Raw genomic sequence first — 18,614 nt, 5'->3', positions numbered from 1 at the left:
AGACACGTTGGTTTGCGTGTATTAAAACGAATGGGGTAATTATCACTATAGCGATAAGTTTAGTTACCAGGGTGCTCTGTTATGTAGAATCTATTGATAAACTTTTGATGAAATCTTGTGGTCTATCTTTATATATGTTTATGACTCGAGCAATTAAACCTATAACTCACCAACATTCTTGTTGACTTTTTAGCATGTTTTATTCTCAGGTCCTTAGAATGCTTCCGCTGTGATGTGCTTGTTGCCTGCATGGAGTCTCTCATGCTTTGTACAAAGTTTATTGCATTCAAAATAAAACTGCGTTGTGTAATAAATAATTGGACTGAGAAGTCAACCTGTAAATTAAAGACTTATGTATTTTGGGGTTTTGCTTATACCTAAGCACTCGCCCACATGTTTATAACTTTCTATGTTTAGAAAGTCACTTATTTTAATGAATGCAATATTTTATCAAAACGTATCATATAGAGGTCAAAACCTCACTGTGGAATCAATGATTAACGTGCTGCGTCAATAGCGATTTTGACGGGTCGTTACACGGGTAGAGTCGAGATGGTGAACGTATCTACTGATTAAGAGGGTGATTGCTGGAGATAACTAGTAATCGGTGTCCCACATTATATATTGGAAAGAAACAAATGTCCCCTTATAAGCCTAGATGAACCTCCCTCTATCACCATTTGGTTTAAGAAAAATAAGGAACTTATGGACTTATATGTTGTACATGTTGTTGGACCTAAAAGGATCCTAACAAGTGGTATCAGGAGCTAAGGTGCTGCTTCAACTAGGTCTCGTAGTTCGTGAGAAGAAATTGAATCGAGGTACAAGAAATCAGTATAACTAGGTGGGTTTATTTTTTGAGCGGTAGAAGAGTTTGATGAGCAACTTGATCGGGAAAGTTGGAGATGTCAAACGTGTTATTAAAGGTGTCTACGAGGTTGTCAGAACTTGTTTGTGAAAAAAGACTAACCGCGGATAAGAATTTGGTAAAGCCCATGGCCAGGGTTTGATTTCTTGGGTGGTGTAAAAGACTCTTGGAATAAGTCTGTAAAAAGGAGAAGATCGGTCGGATACATTGTGGCAATGGAGGTTCAAGCCGAGATAATTGTAGACGTGGTTGTGGAAGAGGTCGGCAATCCGGGATAAAATAAGCCACGTTATATGATACGTACAAGTGTATAAACAAACCGATTAATGGAGTTATTGATGGAGACAATCGGTTAAAGTGTCCCACATAGAAAATTTATAGAAACTAAAAGTACGCATATATTATCATTGCTTACCTATAAATTATCTGACAGGGCATTACAATCAACGAAATTTGAGCTCAACCTAAGATCATTTTTTGGCCTAGTAAAATTGACCGAATTAGATACTTGAACATGAACTTACACCAGAACAAATTTGGGCCCATTATCCGAGTTAGAGCTCTTCAAAACATAATGTAGAATCGTTGACTACAATAACAATTAATGTAAAATATAATTCTACAAGTATTCCTTAAATAACTTTTTTTTTACAATGTTCATTTAAAAAAACTTTTACTAAAATTAATACTAGCAGCTCCAGAACAACAACAATACACAATTACACCGAGTGTAGGATAAGGGGAGGTAATAGAAGTAGTAATGACTCAAAAATCACTTAATTAATCCCTAACTATAGTTAAGTGTACATGTATACAAAATAAGATTTCAAATCACCGAGTATATGGTTAAGTGTACATGTATACAAATTACGGTTGTATATAGGGGTGCAAGCAATTTCAAAATTCATTATTCATTAGAAAAATAAAAATAAGATTTCTCTCACAATGACTCAAATTTGAAGCTCCCAATGACGCACATCAAAATGGACCAAAGCCGAAGAATTTTTGGGCCTTACTCGATCTGAAATCAAATTATGATTACTTTATTTTCTTTGAACGAACCCAATTAGGGAGCATATGATTTCTCAGGGTACATCGTATGATAATACTTGTACCATTGCCGATTTCATGACAAACTGTAATTTGTTTACAGAAAATATTATATTATAAGGTGTACTGACACTCCTAAAATACTTGAAGACTGGTTTTAAACGTGGATGCAATTTTATAATTAACAGTTATATAATTAAAATTAACAAAAAGGAAATGAAAAGGGAAAACAAAGAAAGTAAAAATATATTAACAGCCCATCAACGTTAAAGGACCGAAAAGGTACGTAATATTAAATTGACTAACGACCATAAAAAGTATTCCATGACAATATAAACAAATCATGATTAGAAATTAGATGTTGTAGGAATATTTAACACAATTATCCGTTTGTTTTATTTATACAAGAAGTGGTGATCTAAATTGCCACCTTCTATTGTCTATCGTTTTGCTTTCATTCATTCTGTTTTTGGCCTCATTTGCACTTACAAACGAGTGTGTTAGCATAATTTGTTAAGACTCACTATCAAAAGAATATTTTTTAGAATCTTTTCCATCTAATATTTGTGACAAAATGTCGGGTCCTTATTTCTAGTCGAGTGCCTTTCTTTGTCATATTTGCAATGTTTGCTTTACGCACCAACGAGCAACCAACAATGGCGAATATAGGTATTGACCAGTGACACAAGTAATTATGTAATTTTTTTTCATAAAGTGCCACTAAATATGCATACGGCACCCTGATTATAATTTAGAACTCATATATTTTTAGAATTTATGATTTTGTCGTATGTGTTATTAATGAATTTTTTTTTTAAAAATGGTAATTTTTTTGAAGTTTCAAACTTCGGTTTTGGGTGACCTGTCAGCAGAAACCCTAAACCGAAGTTTGGAACTTCGGTTTTGACCAAATCCGAAATTCCAAACTTCGGTTTTGGTATTATTTTTTTTAAACACTAATTTTATAAATAATTTGGTTTTGATAGTTAATTTACAGTTTCATACGCTAATATTACTTTAAAAATATATAATAATATTACAAACAATAAAATATTAATAGTAGTAAGATGCAAATACAAATTTTTTGAACAACACTTTTATTAATATCAGAATCATGGTTACATTTTTTTGAAAATAAAAATACATAATTTAAAACAACACATAGAAATTTAAGACATAATTAAATTAGATGCAATGGAAGAGGTTGATTTTTAACAATTGCTTCGTTTTTTATCATAATCTATTCATCTTCCTCACAAAGGTGCTCGAATTTTCCTTTACCTTCATTCCAAAACATCACGCCCGAGTGTTCAACCGTAATGTTTTCTTTGAGCCACTCAAACACCTTCGAAATTGTTGTCATCTGACTAACATCCACATTTTGAAAGTACTTATATTTGTACACATAGTAAAACTTGAATTGTGTTGAAAACCGTCCATTCCAATAGACATTAATTTGAACAGGAATTGGTGACATGTTTACAAAACTAAAATATATGTTTGAAGAAGGGAGAAGAGAGTGATGCACATCCGTTTGTTGTAATAGATGTCGGTTTATATAGTGTAGTTATAATTGAAAAACCGGCATTTCAAAATCTGGTTTTAGTAAAAGCTGCCGAACTGAAAGGACCCGTTCATATACATTGTAAACGATTCACAATAGTTGATTACATCGCGAGGTATTTGACCTCTATATGATACATTTTACAAACATTGCATTCGTTTTTAAAAGACAAACTTTCTTTACATCGAAAATTGACAGGCATGCATACCATTTCATAATATCCACTATCCAACTATAAATTGACTTAATAATAATCTTTGATGAACTCAATGACTCGAATGCAATGTTCTTCGAAATATTCCATGAAAGACTCCAAGTAATATCTTTAAAATGAGCAAATGCACAGCGGAAGATTTCTTTAATACCTGAGAATAAACATGCTTTAAAGTGTCAACCAAAAGGTTGGTGAGTTCATTAGTTTATCATAAACAATCATTTCCATTATTTTAATAGACCACAAGATTTTCGTTTATAAATATATGTACACTCGCAAGTGTATAAAACCGTTCTGCTTATGTTGAGGCATCAGTAACCTACCTTAACAATAATATAATAAGTCATATTCGCAAAGATGGATACGTACACTCGCAAGTGTATAAATAATCCTGGAAGTACTAAACATCCGCCCACTAGCTTTTATGTCTAGTGCAGCCTACAGGATGGGGGTGTTAAGCCCGTTAGATCTATCTTTAGGATTCGCGCTTACATGCTCTTATAACATGTAACTAAATTACCTAGCACATCAATCCGCAGAATATAATTTTTAATCACTTGTCTCTATTTCGTAAAGCATTTATAAAAGCAGCGCATGTATTCTCAGCCCAAAAATATATATTGCAAATGCAATTAAAAAGGGAGTAAATGAAACTCACAATACTGTATTTTGTAGTAAAAATACATATGACGTCATTGAACAAGTGCAATGTTAGCCTTGGATTCACGAACGTATCAATATTGAGATTCAATATTGCAGGAAAAGTACGTAGACGCAACAGAGATGATAAACACTAGTTTGACTCACAAGCAATACTCCCGAACCATACCCATAACCTCCATAGCTTTAACCCATAATTTCCTTAGCTCTATCCCGCTCCAAAAACAATTTCGAAATCACTCGGACAGCACTTCGACGTAATATTTTATGTATACTGATAATATCTTGAAATAATACGTAGTAAATATATATATGTAAATCGATTGAGAGAGTTTAGAGAAAATATTTTCAAGTTTCTATGAAATAATGAAACCTATTGAATTCTATTTATAATAGATTTTTGAATTATTAAAGTGAATTATTAAAGTATGAATTATTAAAGTGAATTATTAAAGTATGAATTATTAAAGTGAATTATTAAAGTATGAATTATTAAAGTGAATTATTAAAGTATGAATTATTAAAGGGAATTATTAAAGTATAAATTATTAAAGTGAATTATTAAAGTATGAATTATTAAAGTTAAGGTAAAGTAAAAATAAAGTAAAGATAAATTTTAAGTATAGTAAAAGTATAAAACTATGTACGTATAATACGCGTATAAATATATATAATATTAATTTAAATCGTTATATATATTTAATAAAATAAAATATAAATATCGTTATCTTTATCATACTGGTTAAGTAATGAGTTGTTAAAAGTGGTTCTAGATATTTATAAAAGTTATATACGTTTTAATAATAAAGTTCTTTTTAAACTGAAAACGTTTTTGTACGTTTGAAACTAAATCAAATAAATATGATAATTTTATTTTCCAAAACTAAATATATTTAAGAATCATTTTGTTTAAAGGTTAAAATAATGGAAATCGTTATATCATAAAACGTTTTAGAAGAGTAAAATCATATATATTCATAATAGGTTTCAAGTTTTTAAATTACAGTCTGTTGTTGAAGCATGCGATAAAGTTCAAAGGTTAAATAAACGTATGAAATCATCTTAATGAAAAATGTCGAGTTACTTAACTTGTCGATATCCAACATCTAAGTTATTTACACTCCACATTCTTACTTATAAATCACTTTACCATTTTCCGAATGTCGTCAAAAAGAATAGATTTCTTAAATTACAGTGGACCTCATAACATAGACTCGTAATCATATCACAATGTATCTGATAAATCAATCATTTGATATTATCTTCTAATTTCATCGATAAACATATTGAAACAAATACGTTCATGTAAAGTATTATATGTTTAATACTTTATTAATATTTTTAAGTTATAATATATATATATATATATATATATATATATATATATATATATATATATATATATATATACACATATATATACATATTTATTTATATATAACGGTTCGTGAATCGTCGGAATTTGGTCGAGGTTATAATGAATGTATGAACACAATTTAAAATTCTTGAGATTTAACTTAACAAACTTTGCTTATCGTGTCAGAATAATATAAAGATAAAGTTTAAATTTGGTTGGAAATTTCAGGGTTGTCACACGAACAGTAAGAGGTAACAGTAAAAGGTAACAGTAACATATCTTTAATTGCTTTTTATGACATGTCTAGTACCTGATAGGTCTGAAATCGAACTTTAAAACTTCGGTTATTTGTAGATTCGGGCTTATAAAAGTGATTTGTGATTGTTTCATAAATACATAACAAAAAATGAATCTGAAATACGTATCAATTGACGTGTATCATGGTTGTGATTTTGAATGGAATAATGGTAAAACGGAACTCTCTAAAGGGCCTAAAATGACGTTTGATAATGTAGATGTTTAGGGCTTTAATATGGAGAAGTTGAATGAGTTTCTTCGAGAAAAGCTACCAAAAAATCCACGTTCAATGGACATATACTACTACAAACCAGGAGCAAGTGAAGCCGAAGCAATGTGCTATGATGAAGAATGGTATACATTAGTAGGGAAAGCGTGTATACTTTCAGAAAATATAGAGTTGTATGTTTTATTTGGAGTTTTTAAAGACGCACTAGAGTTCGATACGATGTATGACAGTCATGGTGAATACTATTATGCACCTAGACCGTTTATAAATTAAAGTTACTTGTAATAGATTAGTAACTTGAATAAGATTAGTAACATGCAATTTTATTATTTCAACAACACTTTTTTATTCATAACCAGAATTAGCGATTACAATAGACAAAGTACAAGAAACAAAGTACAACAAACTAAATACAATAAATTACTAATGAAAGCCTATGGCATTCTAGTAGTTGGACAGGTGTTCCTATTGTGACCTTCAACCCTGCATATACCACACTTTGGTTTTTGCTTTTCACGTTCATCCATCTGGTTCTTCATACGTTTTGATTGCTTCCGCCCCCTGTAATTAATCAATCTTGATGGATCGGCCATAATTTTCCATTCTATATGTGTCCAGTAGCTCGCATCTCTTAATGGATTAAAATGATCGCTATATTGCTCTCTCCATGTAGGAGTTGTATACTTTTTACTGATTTGTTTATTTATATCCTCGTTTAGAAGGCTACATACGGAAATGGCATGAGAGCAAGGTAATCTTTGTTGTTGCCAAATACCACATGAACACCTTTTCTTTTTAAACTCCACTGTGTAATCGGTGCCATCTTCACCACTTCTTTGATAAGTTGAATGAACCTTGTAGATACCTTGTTGTTCGTGATAATATGTTGTTTTGTAACGTTGAGCTCTTTTTGCCCGTTCGTTAAAGACGTTAAACATGTTCTTCGAAAGTGGTGAATTACATAGCCTTGCTTCTCGACTTTGATCGTAGAAGTGTTGTCTGGTGTAATCAAATGTATATTCGATACACGCTTTGATCGGAATCATATGGGCATGACGGAACACATTGTTGAGGGACTCAACAATATTTGTCGTTGTGTTACCCAAACGACTCCTCTGACTGTCCCTATACACAGTCCATTTGCCTACATCAGCATCTTGCAAATATTGCCAAGCCTCAACACTAGCTTGTTTCAGGGCTCTGAAAGCATTCTTGTACAATATTTGATTTGTTGTTGAACCGACTGTCCAACACAAGTGTTTCAGCGATTTCACTTTAGTGTATTTTCCCAACAAGTTGCTACGAATGTGACGCAAGCAGTACCTATGTTCCCAACCATATGTTTGAGCACCCATTGCATGTAAGATACCTGGGTGTCGATCAGAGATGACACACAACTTTTCGTTTCCAATAACATTTTCTTGGAGCATTTGCAAAAACCAAACCCAACTTTCATTACTTTCTTCATCAACTAGGGCAAAGGCAATGGGTAAAAGTTGATTGTTAGCATTTTTGGCAACCGCTGTAAACAATTTACCCTTATAACTACCTTTTAAATGGGTGCCATCGATGCAAATCATTGGAATAAACATTTTAAACGCTTTAATGGCTGGACCGAATGCCCAAAACACAAATTTAAAGGTGTCGAAACCTTCTTCAATTTCAGGTCCATTTTCAAACACAACAATTGTGTCTAGATTGGTAGTAACTAATTCATTTATATAATTTGGTAAATGAATAAAGTTACTTTCCCAAGTTCCAAATAATCATTCGATTGCAATACGCCTAGCATTCCATGCTTTACCGTATGCTTTGCCGTAACGGATATCCACATGCCATGTATTTTTTATTTGGGCTTGGATGTTGGCAACAGGATAAGCGACGTTTAAACATATTTGATGTTAAATTTTAGTAGCAATTAAGCTAGAGGTTAAACAACGATTGTTGTTTTCTGATACGTGTCCATAACACGTGTGTTCATCTTTTCATTTTGTTATTTTCCATATCTTCGATCGATTGTGAGACGAACCACTAACACTCCAGGCACAATGATATCTTTCTTGTGGACCCTTATAACTTGAGCTAGTTGTTCTACAATGTGTTTGCCAATAACCCAGCTTGCTTTGTGTAACAACTATTTCTCTATTATGGTGTATATTCCATTTTCGAACAGCATAAATAAGTTTGGCTTTGTTCTGGAACACCATTCCTTTGGAAATAATACCGATCTCCTTATCATAAAAAACCCATGAAGCTTCTTGGTCGTCATCGAATGGAAAACTATTACTACCCTCACCTTCATTAACAAACTCGAAACGTGAAACTGGGGCAGGCTCAATTTGTGGTTCCACTTGCTCCTCTCTACCTTCGTCACCGGAAACATTATCTTCAATGCTATATTCAGAAACTGTATTGAAACGACCCGTCCATATTACTATAAACGCGGTACGTTATTCATTGGTCCCATAGTGAGGTATTTGACCTCTATATGATACGTTTTAGAAAATATTGCATTCGTTTCTAAAAAAAACACACCATTATTATACATAATGCATGTTTTAAACAAGTGAGCGATTATTTAAGAAATATTCCCCAAAATATATCGATTTCCAAATACTACACACGTGACATAACAGTTGAATATAATACATGACAAAGGTTTTATTAAATGCAACACTTTATTTAAAACAAAGCATGAGACTCCATGCACAGCTTGCTCAGATAATGCAACAGCGGAAGACTTTCTTAAGGACCTGAGAATAAACATGCTTAAACAGTTAACACAAAGGTTGGTGAGATATATAGGTTTAGCATCGATATAAATATAGACCACAAGATTTCATAGTTATAAATATATGTACACTCGCAAGTGTATAAAAGTATTCTACAAGTTGTTGAGCGCTTCGGTAACCATACTTAACCATTAATGTGGCATATTCCCTTTATTATGAAATCTCCCTACACTGTACCAATTGTAGTAAAAACGAAGTGCTATGCAACCGTTTACGATACTAGAGCGACTAGCCCGGTTGGGGTTGTCAAACCCGATAGATCTATCAATAGGATTCGCGCTTACATGTTCTTACAACATGTAAATATTAGTTACCAAGCTATTAGGGAAGATATGCAATGTGGTACAACTCAACGTAGAATATATTTTAAGTACTTGTTTCCATGGCGTAAAACATAAAAATGCATGTATTCTCATCCCAATATATTTTTAGAGTTTAAAAATGGAACTATATACTCACAGTAGTAAAAGTATATTAATAATAAGTTTTTAACTTATTAAAAATATGGCCGTCGTCCTTGGATTCACGAACCTATAACAATAATAATGATTCAGATAATAATACGACATATGAATAAAATAAAGCAAGTTCATAGAATACCTAAATAATAATTTTTAACATTTTATGTTAGTAGTCCATTGTTAGTAGTCCTTTGTTAGTAGTCCAAAATAGTTCGAAAAGTCCAACAGTCCAATAATCGGTATATATATATATATATATATATATATATATATATATATATATATATATATATATGTATATATAATCTTAGAATTATACCACGATGTATTGTATACGTATTGTCTTTGCATCAACCCAGAGACGTATTGTATACGTATTCTCTTAGAATTAACTAAGACGTATTGTGTACGTATTGTCTTAGGATTTATCAAAACATATTGTATACTTATTGTGTTAGGACATACCAAGAATATTATTATACATATATACAATCACAGAATTAACCAAGATTATAATATTTTGTTATACTACTGATAACATGTCCAAATATATATATAGGATATAGGAAAAGTTAACAAGGATATGGTTAATATAGTTTTTATAATATAAATTTTGTCCATACAACGTTAATTTTAGCAGATTTTGTTTTGCTCGCCAAATATTCATTACAACTCCGTTTAAATTGAATCAAATTGCTATGGATTCCTTAAGAAGTAAATTTTATAAAATCGATTCGAAAATTTCATCCCAAGTAGTAATTTTTAGAGCTTTACCCTCTTTTTGTGTTGGTGGACAGATTTGGAAAAATCCCGGCATCCACCCAATATATGATTTTTGATAAAATACTTTCACTTTGTCTAAAATCATGAAAAAAATACTGGAAGTCTTATTTACATATATTAACATATTTCCAAAGTCTTAGCCTCGAACTCAAAGTCTAAGATAGGTTTTTAATTCTCAACCCAAAACAAACCGCTTTTTACCGAATGGAGATTAAAGGATATATGTTAAGTTTCAAGGTGTTCTTCATATGTACAAGTTATAAGTTCTTATATTAACTTAATATAACATCATAATACATATAAATAAGTATTATTAGAGTTATGTTAGAAAAATTAGATTAGTTTTTCAAACAAGCTTGGTGTTCACCAAAACAAGTTCTAGTTTTTACAAGTTTTATAAGTATAATAAGATAGCAACTATACAAAGAATTGAACAAAAATTTTAAGAAGTATTTTACCTTGATTATGAAGAGGAAAGTTGTTGAGATTAAAGTATGATATGAGAGCATTCAAGTGTGTGTTTTTAGTTTAAGAAAATGTGGAGTAAAAATGAGTTAAAATGGTCCTTATTTATAAGCTTAAAATTTTTGGCTTTTAGTAAAAATATATAAGATAAGTTAAATTGTATTAAGTCATGCATGACATATTAAATTGATTAGGTCATGGATGACATATTATACAAATAATTGCAGATTTCTATTGGTATATACCAATAGTAAATACTTCTAGAAGCTGTGTATAATACGGGTAAAAATACCGTATGAATGCGAGTAGAATTCTTGAGGAAATTGAACGGAAATACGAGTATAGCTATCCTTTATATGTATTGGTATATTATAAAGTGTATTCAATACTTGTAAGGATGTATTTACACTCGTAATACATTATATGTAAATACATTTTAACATAAGTTAATTACGTCGTTTAAATAGTAACATATATATTGTTTGAAAACTCTTTAAATTAGTAGTATGAAAATATATATATGTGACAACCCGAAAATTTTTGACCAAATTTAAACTTTATCTTTAAATGATTTAATGTTTCCGACACGATAAGCAAAGTCTGTAATATTGATTCTCAAAATTTTTGAACTAATGTTATATATTTAGTTAACCTTTGACTATTAACTGACGATTCACGAACATCTATATATATATATATATATATATATATATATATATATATATATATATATATATATATATATATATATATATATATATATATATATATATATGTATATATATATATATATACAATAAGTAGGAATATTAATTATAAAAATTAATTATAAATAACTTGCAATGTGTATTTAAAAACTGATTTATGTATATTAAATAAAGATATATACATATATAATTTCAAGTTATTTAGTAAACGATAGTAACATTCGTTTATTGATTCGATTGATATTTAGATAAGTGAACTAAAACGTTTAAGATTAACAAGTAAAACACTAATTTGCTACAGTATTTTCGAATTGCTACGGTACCCAAAATGCTACATTGTTTTCCAAAATCACTAATTTACTACAGTAACTTTGCTATAGTAAAACACTAATTTACTATGATAATGTATATACACTATTTCAGTAACTATGATAATGTATATACACACTAATTTACTACAATAATTTTGCTACAGTAAAACACTATTTTAAAATGAAAATGTATATATATATTTTACAAGGTGATAAAATAAAATATTAACTTAATCTTAAAACGATTTGATTTAAATTAATATTATTAAATATATATTAATAAATAACGAGACATTGATTTATAGAAGTAAATAACCAAAACACTCAAATGTATAAGTTATATTTCAAGTGGTATAATTTATGGATAATTTAAATCTATATTTTGACAAAGGTACGAGTCACGAAACGTAAAGCACATAAGTCAAGTGTACGAAAGGACGTTCGAAAAACCGGAACCGGGACATAAGTCAAGTGATGACGTACGACTTATCGGAACAAAAGTTACAAGTTAACTATGCACGTAAATATAATATAATACATAAATAATTATATAAATTAAATATATTATATATATTATATAAAATTATGTCGATAAACAAGAAGTTAAACGAAATGTGCTGGAGCCAGGTGGCCTTGCGATCGCATGGCCAAAGCAAGGAAGACCCATGCGATCGCATGGGGTCTGAATGCAGGAGACATCTATAAATTCGATCAGTTTTGCTTCGAGACACACACACATCCTTCTATCTCCCTCTGTAATATATATTTATATTAATATTATTATTATTATTATTATTATTATTATTATTATTATTATTATTATTATTATTATTATTATTATTATTATTATTATTATTAAGATTAATATTATTATTAATCTTATGGTTATGAGTATTATTATTATTAGTATTATACATAAAATACTACGACGGAGTGCTTTTTGAGTATTTTAAAAACGGGTTTTACGAGCAGGGCAGAGAAATTATGGGTTATAGCTATGGAGGTTATGGGTATGGTTCGAGGGTATGCTCGTAAAGTCAAACCTAGTGTTTATCATCTCCGTTGCGTCTACGTACTTTCCTGCAATATTGAATCACAATATTGATAAGTGAGCATACATATCATATCTTTTATATATTAATAGTGTATACATGTTTAGTGAAAGGACCCGTTCATATACATTATAAACGATTCACAATATTTGATTACATCGCGAGGTATTTGACCTCTATATGATACATTTTACAAACATTGCATTCGTTTTTAAAAGACAAACTTTCTTTACATCGAAAATTAACAGGCATGCATACCATTTCATAATATCCACTATCCAACTATAAATTGACTTAATAATAATCTTTGATGAACTCAATGACTCGAATACAACGTTCTTCGAAATATGCCATGAAAGACTCCAAGTAATATCTTTAAAATGAGCAAATGCACAGCAGAAGATTTCTTTAATACCTGAGAATAAACATGCTTTAAAGTGTCAACCAAAAGGTTGGTGAGTTCATTAGTTTATCATAATCATTCATTTTCATCATTTTAATAGACCACAAGAATTTCAATTTCAGTTCTCATAAATATACGTCCCATGCATAGAGACAAAAATCATTCATATGGTGAACACCTGGTAACCTACATTAACAAGATGCATATAAGAATATCCCCTATCATTCCGGGAAATCCTTCGGACATGATAAAAATGAATTCGAAGTACTAAAGCATCCGGTACTTTGGATGGGGTTCGTTAGGCCCAAAAGATCTATCTTTAGGATTCGCGTCAATTAGTAGATCGGTTTACTAATTCTTAGGTTACCAAGCAAAAGGGGCTTATTCAGCTTCGATCATTCACCCATATAATGTAGTTTCAATTACTTGTGTCTATTTCATAAAACATTTATAAAAATTGCGCATGTATTCTCAGCCCAAAAATATAAAGGGTAAAAAGGCAAATGAAACTCACAATACTGTATTTCGTAGTAAAATACATATAACATCATTGAACAAGTGCAAGGTTGGCCTCGGATTCACGAACCTAAATTAAGTATATATATTTATATGTTGGTCAATATTTGTCTTAACAAATTAGGTCAAGTCATAGTGTACCACAATCCTAATGCTCGAGACTAATATGCAAAAATCAACAAAAGTCAATTTAACTCAAAATGATATCCAAAATTTATACATGATTATTATATAATTTAAATATCGTCATTTTATATTTTTAAATATTTTTAAAAGATTTATTAGAGTAAATAATATAATTCATTTATTAATAAATAAAATTTTATATAAAAATATACTTTTATATATCTTAAGTAATAAAATTTATAAAGTTCATTTAGTATCATAAAAATAAATATTATGATAGGTTTTAATAAGGTAATTATTGTATTATATATTTATTTGATAAAATAACATTGATAATAATAATAAGTACAAGTATTATTTTGTAATAATACTTATTATTATTCTATTAATAAAAATATCAATACTTATATTTACTAAAAATGATATTATGATAAAATGATAATTCTAATTATGATAACTTTAATATTTACGATACTTTTTAATATTAACTTTAAAATAATAATTTTATTCAAAAAGATAATAATAATGATATTTTATAGTAACAATGACATTTCTATTAAAATGATAATTTTTGTTAACATGATAGTTTTAATACTAACGATACTTTTAATAATAATAGTAATAATAAAAATAATAAGAACGATAATTTTATCTAAATCAATATCTTAGAATATTTTAATTTCATCATGATACTCTTACTCATTATTTCGTAATCGTTTCGTTTAATAGTTTTTAATCGTCTTTTATATCGTGTTCATAATAATGATAATAATAGTAATCAAAATAATTAGGTGTTACAGTTTTAATTACAATAATACCAATAATGATAATTACTATGACATTATTAACGATAATACTAATAATTATTTTAATTATGATATAATAATAATAATAACAATAACAATAACTATTTTTAAATAATGATATATATATATATATATATATATATATATATATATATATATATATATATATATTAATAATGATAATAATAATAATGATAATAATAATAATAATAATAATAATAATAATAATAATAATAATAATAATCATAATAATAATAATAATAATAATAATAATAATAATAATAATAATAATAATAATAATAATAATAATAATAATAATTAGATAATAATAATAATACTAATTATAAATTTAACGATAATATCGATAGTAATAATAATAAAAATAACAATTTTTAATGATAAATCCTTTTATTGATAAAGATAATAATAATAATAATAATAATAATAATAATAATAATAATAATAATAATAATAATAATAATAATAATAATAATAATAATAATAATAATAATAATAATAATAATAATAAGATAAAACTAGAATGACGATAATAACGACGATAATAATAATCACTTTTAATAATAATAATACAAAAATTCGATTGACTATAACTTCAAATCCGTTCATCGAAACCATTCGATATCTAAAGGAAAAGTTCTTAATTTTTTACTAGCTTTCCAACGACATGCATATCTTGTACCTTATCTCAACCGTATATGTAACTAATTCAAGATTCAGCATATCCTATCTAATGGTAATATCAAAAGTACAAGCATGCATAATCCTATATACTCAAACACTAGTCAGGGATACACTATTAATATGTAAAAGTTAAATTATGAGTGCTTACGTATCAATATTGAGATTCAATATTCAGGAAAGGTACGTAGACGCAACGGAGATGATAAACACTAGGTTGACCCCACAAGCATACCCCCGAACATTACCCATCACCTCCATAGCTATAACCCATAATTTCCTTAGCCCTATCCTACTCGAAAACCAGTTTTGAAATAGCTCTCTCATGACCTCGTCTTAATATTTTATGTATAATACTCATAGTAATAATATTATTAATCTTAATAACAATAACAATAATAATAATAATAATAATAATAATAATAATAATAATAATAATAATAATAATAAAATAAATAAATATATACGGAGTAAAGAGATAGATAGGTAGATGGAATGGATTCAGAAAGAAAGAACGAACGAGCTTTTATGCACAAATCTTGAAACTGACACCTCCGCGAGTACGGAGGTTTTGTGCCTATATGCTCTGCGAGTGCGGAGGTTCCAGATCCCGCTCATTCTGCACTCATTTGAGGCTGCCGATGGTTTTTATTAATAAATAGATAATATATTTAATTTATATAATTAATTATATATTATATTATATTTACGCTCATGATAAAAATGTAATTTTTACACAAATAACATGGACGTTGTCACTCGACTAGTGTCTCGATTTTGGTTTCTCGAATGAAGTTTCGTACGCTGAGAAACTAGTCTTTTACGTTTAATGACTCGTACCTTTATCAAAATATAGTCTTAAATCTTTAACAAACAATATTACACAAAGTGTAACTTATGCATTTGAGTGTTGTGGTTATTTGCTTCTATAAATCAAAGTCTCGTTTGATTATTAAAATACGTTTAATAATATCGAAACGTTTTAAATTATACATTAACGCGTTTGTAAAATATATATATATATTCTTAAAATATAATTTTGTATATCTCATATATAATTGAAATATCTATCTAATTATATTTCAAAGTTCAAAACGTTTAAGTAACAGAAATAGCATGTCATATCACGTTTTACGTTTTTGAAACAAATTTTATATATATATATATATATATATATATATATATATATATATATATATATATATATATATATATATATATATATATATATATATATATATATATATATATATAAAACAAGCTTTAATTAGTTCCTTAAAACCTGTGAACAATTTATCTTATAAGAAGTTTCACTAATAAAGTTCTTTAAAAATTGTTTTTGTACATTTGAAATAATATTAAATAAATATGAAAACTTTGCTTTCCTAAACTAAGTATATTAAAGAATCGTTTTGCTAAAAAGGTTATATTAGTAGAAGTTGTTATATCGTAAATCATTTTAGAGAAGTAAGATTAAATATACTTTTTATAGGTTTCAAGTTTTTAAGGTTTGTTGGTGCAACGTGGTATAAAATCTAAAAGTTAGGTAAACGTATAAAATCATTTTAATGTAAAACGTTAATTTACTTAACTTGTCGATATCCATCTTCTAAGTTATCTATATTCTACAATCTTACTTCCACGTTAAATAATATACAAGTTTAATAGTTTATCTTATCAAAAGTCACGAGACAATTATTGTAAAGCATAAATTGAAAATCAAACGGGAATCTCCACTAACCCTTGTCTAGTTCCCATTAATTGACACTTTGTTCTTATTTGTAAAATCACTTTACCATTTTCCGAATATGGTTAAAAAGGAAAGATTTCCTAAATCAAAGTAGACCTCCTAATAGGGACTCGTAGCCATAATTCAATGTATATGATAATTCAATCATTTGATATTATCTTTTAATTTCGTCGATAATTATTTTAAATATATTTTAAAACAAATACGTTCATGTAAAGTATTATACGTCTAATACTTTGTTAATGTTTTTAAGTTATAATATATATATGTGTATATATATATATATATATATATATATATATATATATATATATATATATATATATATAATCATATCCATTTATGTATTGATTCGTGAATCGTCAAAACTTGGTCGAGGTTAATTGAATGTATGAATACAGTTTAAAATTCTTTTGATTTAACTTAACAAACTTTGCTTATCGTGTCGGAATAATATAAAGATTAAATTTTAAATTTGGTCGGAAATTTTTGGGTTGTCACAGTACCTACCCGTTAAAGAAATTTCGTCCCGAAATTTGCTTGGGATGGTCATGGCTGACAATAAGTATGTTTTCATGATGCATATAAGCTGAAGATTAGGGTTTTAGCATTATTGAGTAATATGAATAAAACCATTTGATTTTGTGAAGAGTACGAGTGAAGCTATTACCAAAAGAGTGAAATGAGTAGGTATAGATTCGTTATATCTTTTGACATAGATAGAATTGATTTTCAAGTTCAAGAGATTTGGAGAAAATCTTCGTTATAAGATTTGATTCTCCGGTAACCAAGAGAATTTGGATCCGCTTTAAATGCGATCGTCCATTTTGATTTGCTCTGTCAGAGATTTTCCTATAAATCCACCTCCTTCGTTTTCTTACAACTCACACCTTCTATTCTTTCCCCCTCAACTCATATTTTAAAGTACTTATCAATATGCTCCATCCAGTTCTGATTCTCGATATACTTCTAACTTTCATATCGGTCATTCTTCTTTTTCATCTACCGCCGAAAGAATCTATTTACTTCTAATATACTCTTGGGTTTATAGTGTTTCTAGTTCTCCCGTGTCTTTATATTGCTATATGCATCGACATATACGGTTTATAATTTCTGGGTGGTTGTTAGGTTTTATATCTTCCCTTATTTTTCGATGTCCCTGCTTCTGTCTTCCATAATCATTGTCATCTCCAGTTAATGCTTTCTTTTATTTGGTGCGATTTATACCCCAATTTCTGTTTCGGAGCTTTGTCCTTTCGTTTCTTCTTCTTGTGGTTAAGCACCGCTTGTAATGGTACAGAATTCGCAGATATGAATTTCGGAATGAACCTTGTTAATGTTCTAGGAAGGAAATTGTAATAGCACGATCTTGACTTGTCAAATTATCAGAATACCTCAGAAAAGATCGAATCATCAAGAAAATATTTTCTTGATATTTTTAGAGATTAAGTAGAATACAAGAGTCGTGTAACATGGCACGTGATAACGGTATGGTCTGTGAATC

At 28.7% G+C, this 18,614-nt stretch overlaps 1 protein-coding gene across 1 annotated transcript; it reads right to left on the bottom strand.

Annotated features, from left to right (window-relative positions):
- Nucleotides 1-6,673: 6,673 nt before the first annotated feature.
- On the bottom strand, nucleotides 6,674-8,669 carry LOC139843166 (uncharacterized). Its single transcript, XM_071833233.1, has 3 exons — nucleotides 8,648-8,669; nucleotides 8,464-8,604; nucleotides 6,674-7,947 (listed from the first exon to the last, which is right to left on the bottom strand). The coding sequence occupies exons 1-3, from the start codon at nucleotides 8,667-8,669 to the stop codon at nucleotides 6,674-6,676; spliced, it is 1,437 nt and encodes a 478-aa protein (XP_071689334.1).
- Nucleotides 8,670-18,614: the final 9,945 nt, after the last annotated feature.

Source organism: Rutidosis leptorrhynchoides, chromosome 4 (genome assembly GCF_046630445.1).
Source record: "Rutidosis leptorrhynchoides isolate AG116_Rl617_1_P2 chromosome 4, CSIRO_AGI_Rlap_v1, whole genome shotgun sequence".
NCBI classification, from domain to species: Eukaryota; Viridiplantae; Streptophyta; class Magnoliopsida; order Asterales; family Asteraceae; genus Rutidosis; species Rutidosis leptorrhynchoides.
This window is presented reverse-complemented; position numbering and strand designations above follow the sequence as displayed.

Coding starts and splice junctions, on each gene's coding strand:
- LOC139843166 (XM_071833233.1), bottom strand. CDS start 8,669: ATGGACGGGTCGTTTCAATACA. Junction 8,605..8,647: donor GGACGGGTCGTTTCAATACA/GTTTCTGAATAT, acceptor CCGGTGACGAAG/GTAGAGAGGAGCAAGTGGAA. Junction 7,948..8,463: donor TTTTTATGATAAGGAGATCG/GTATTATTTCCA, acceptor TAAATGAATTAG/TTACTACCAATCTAGACACA.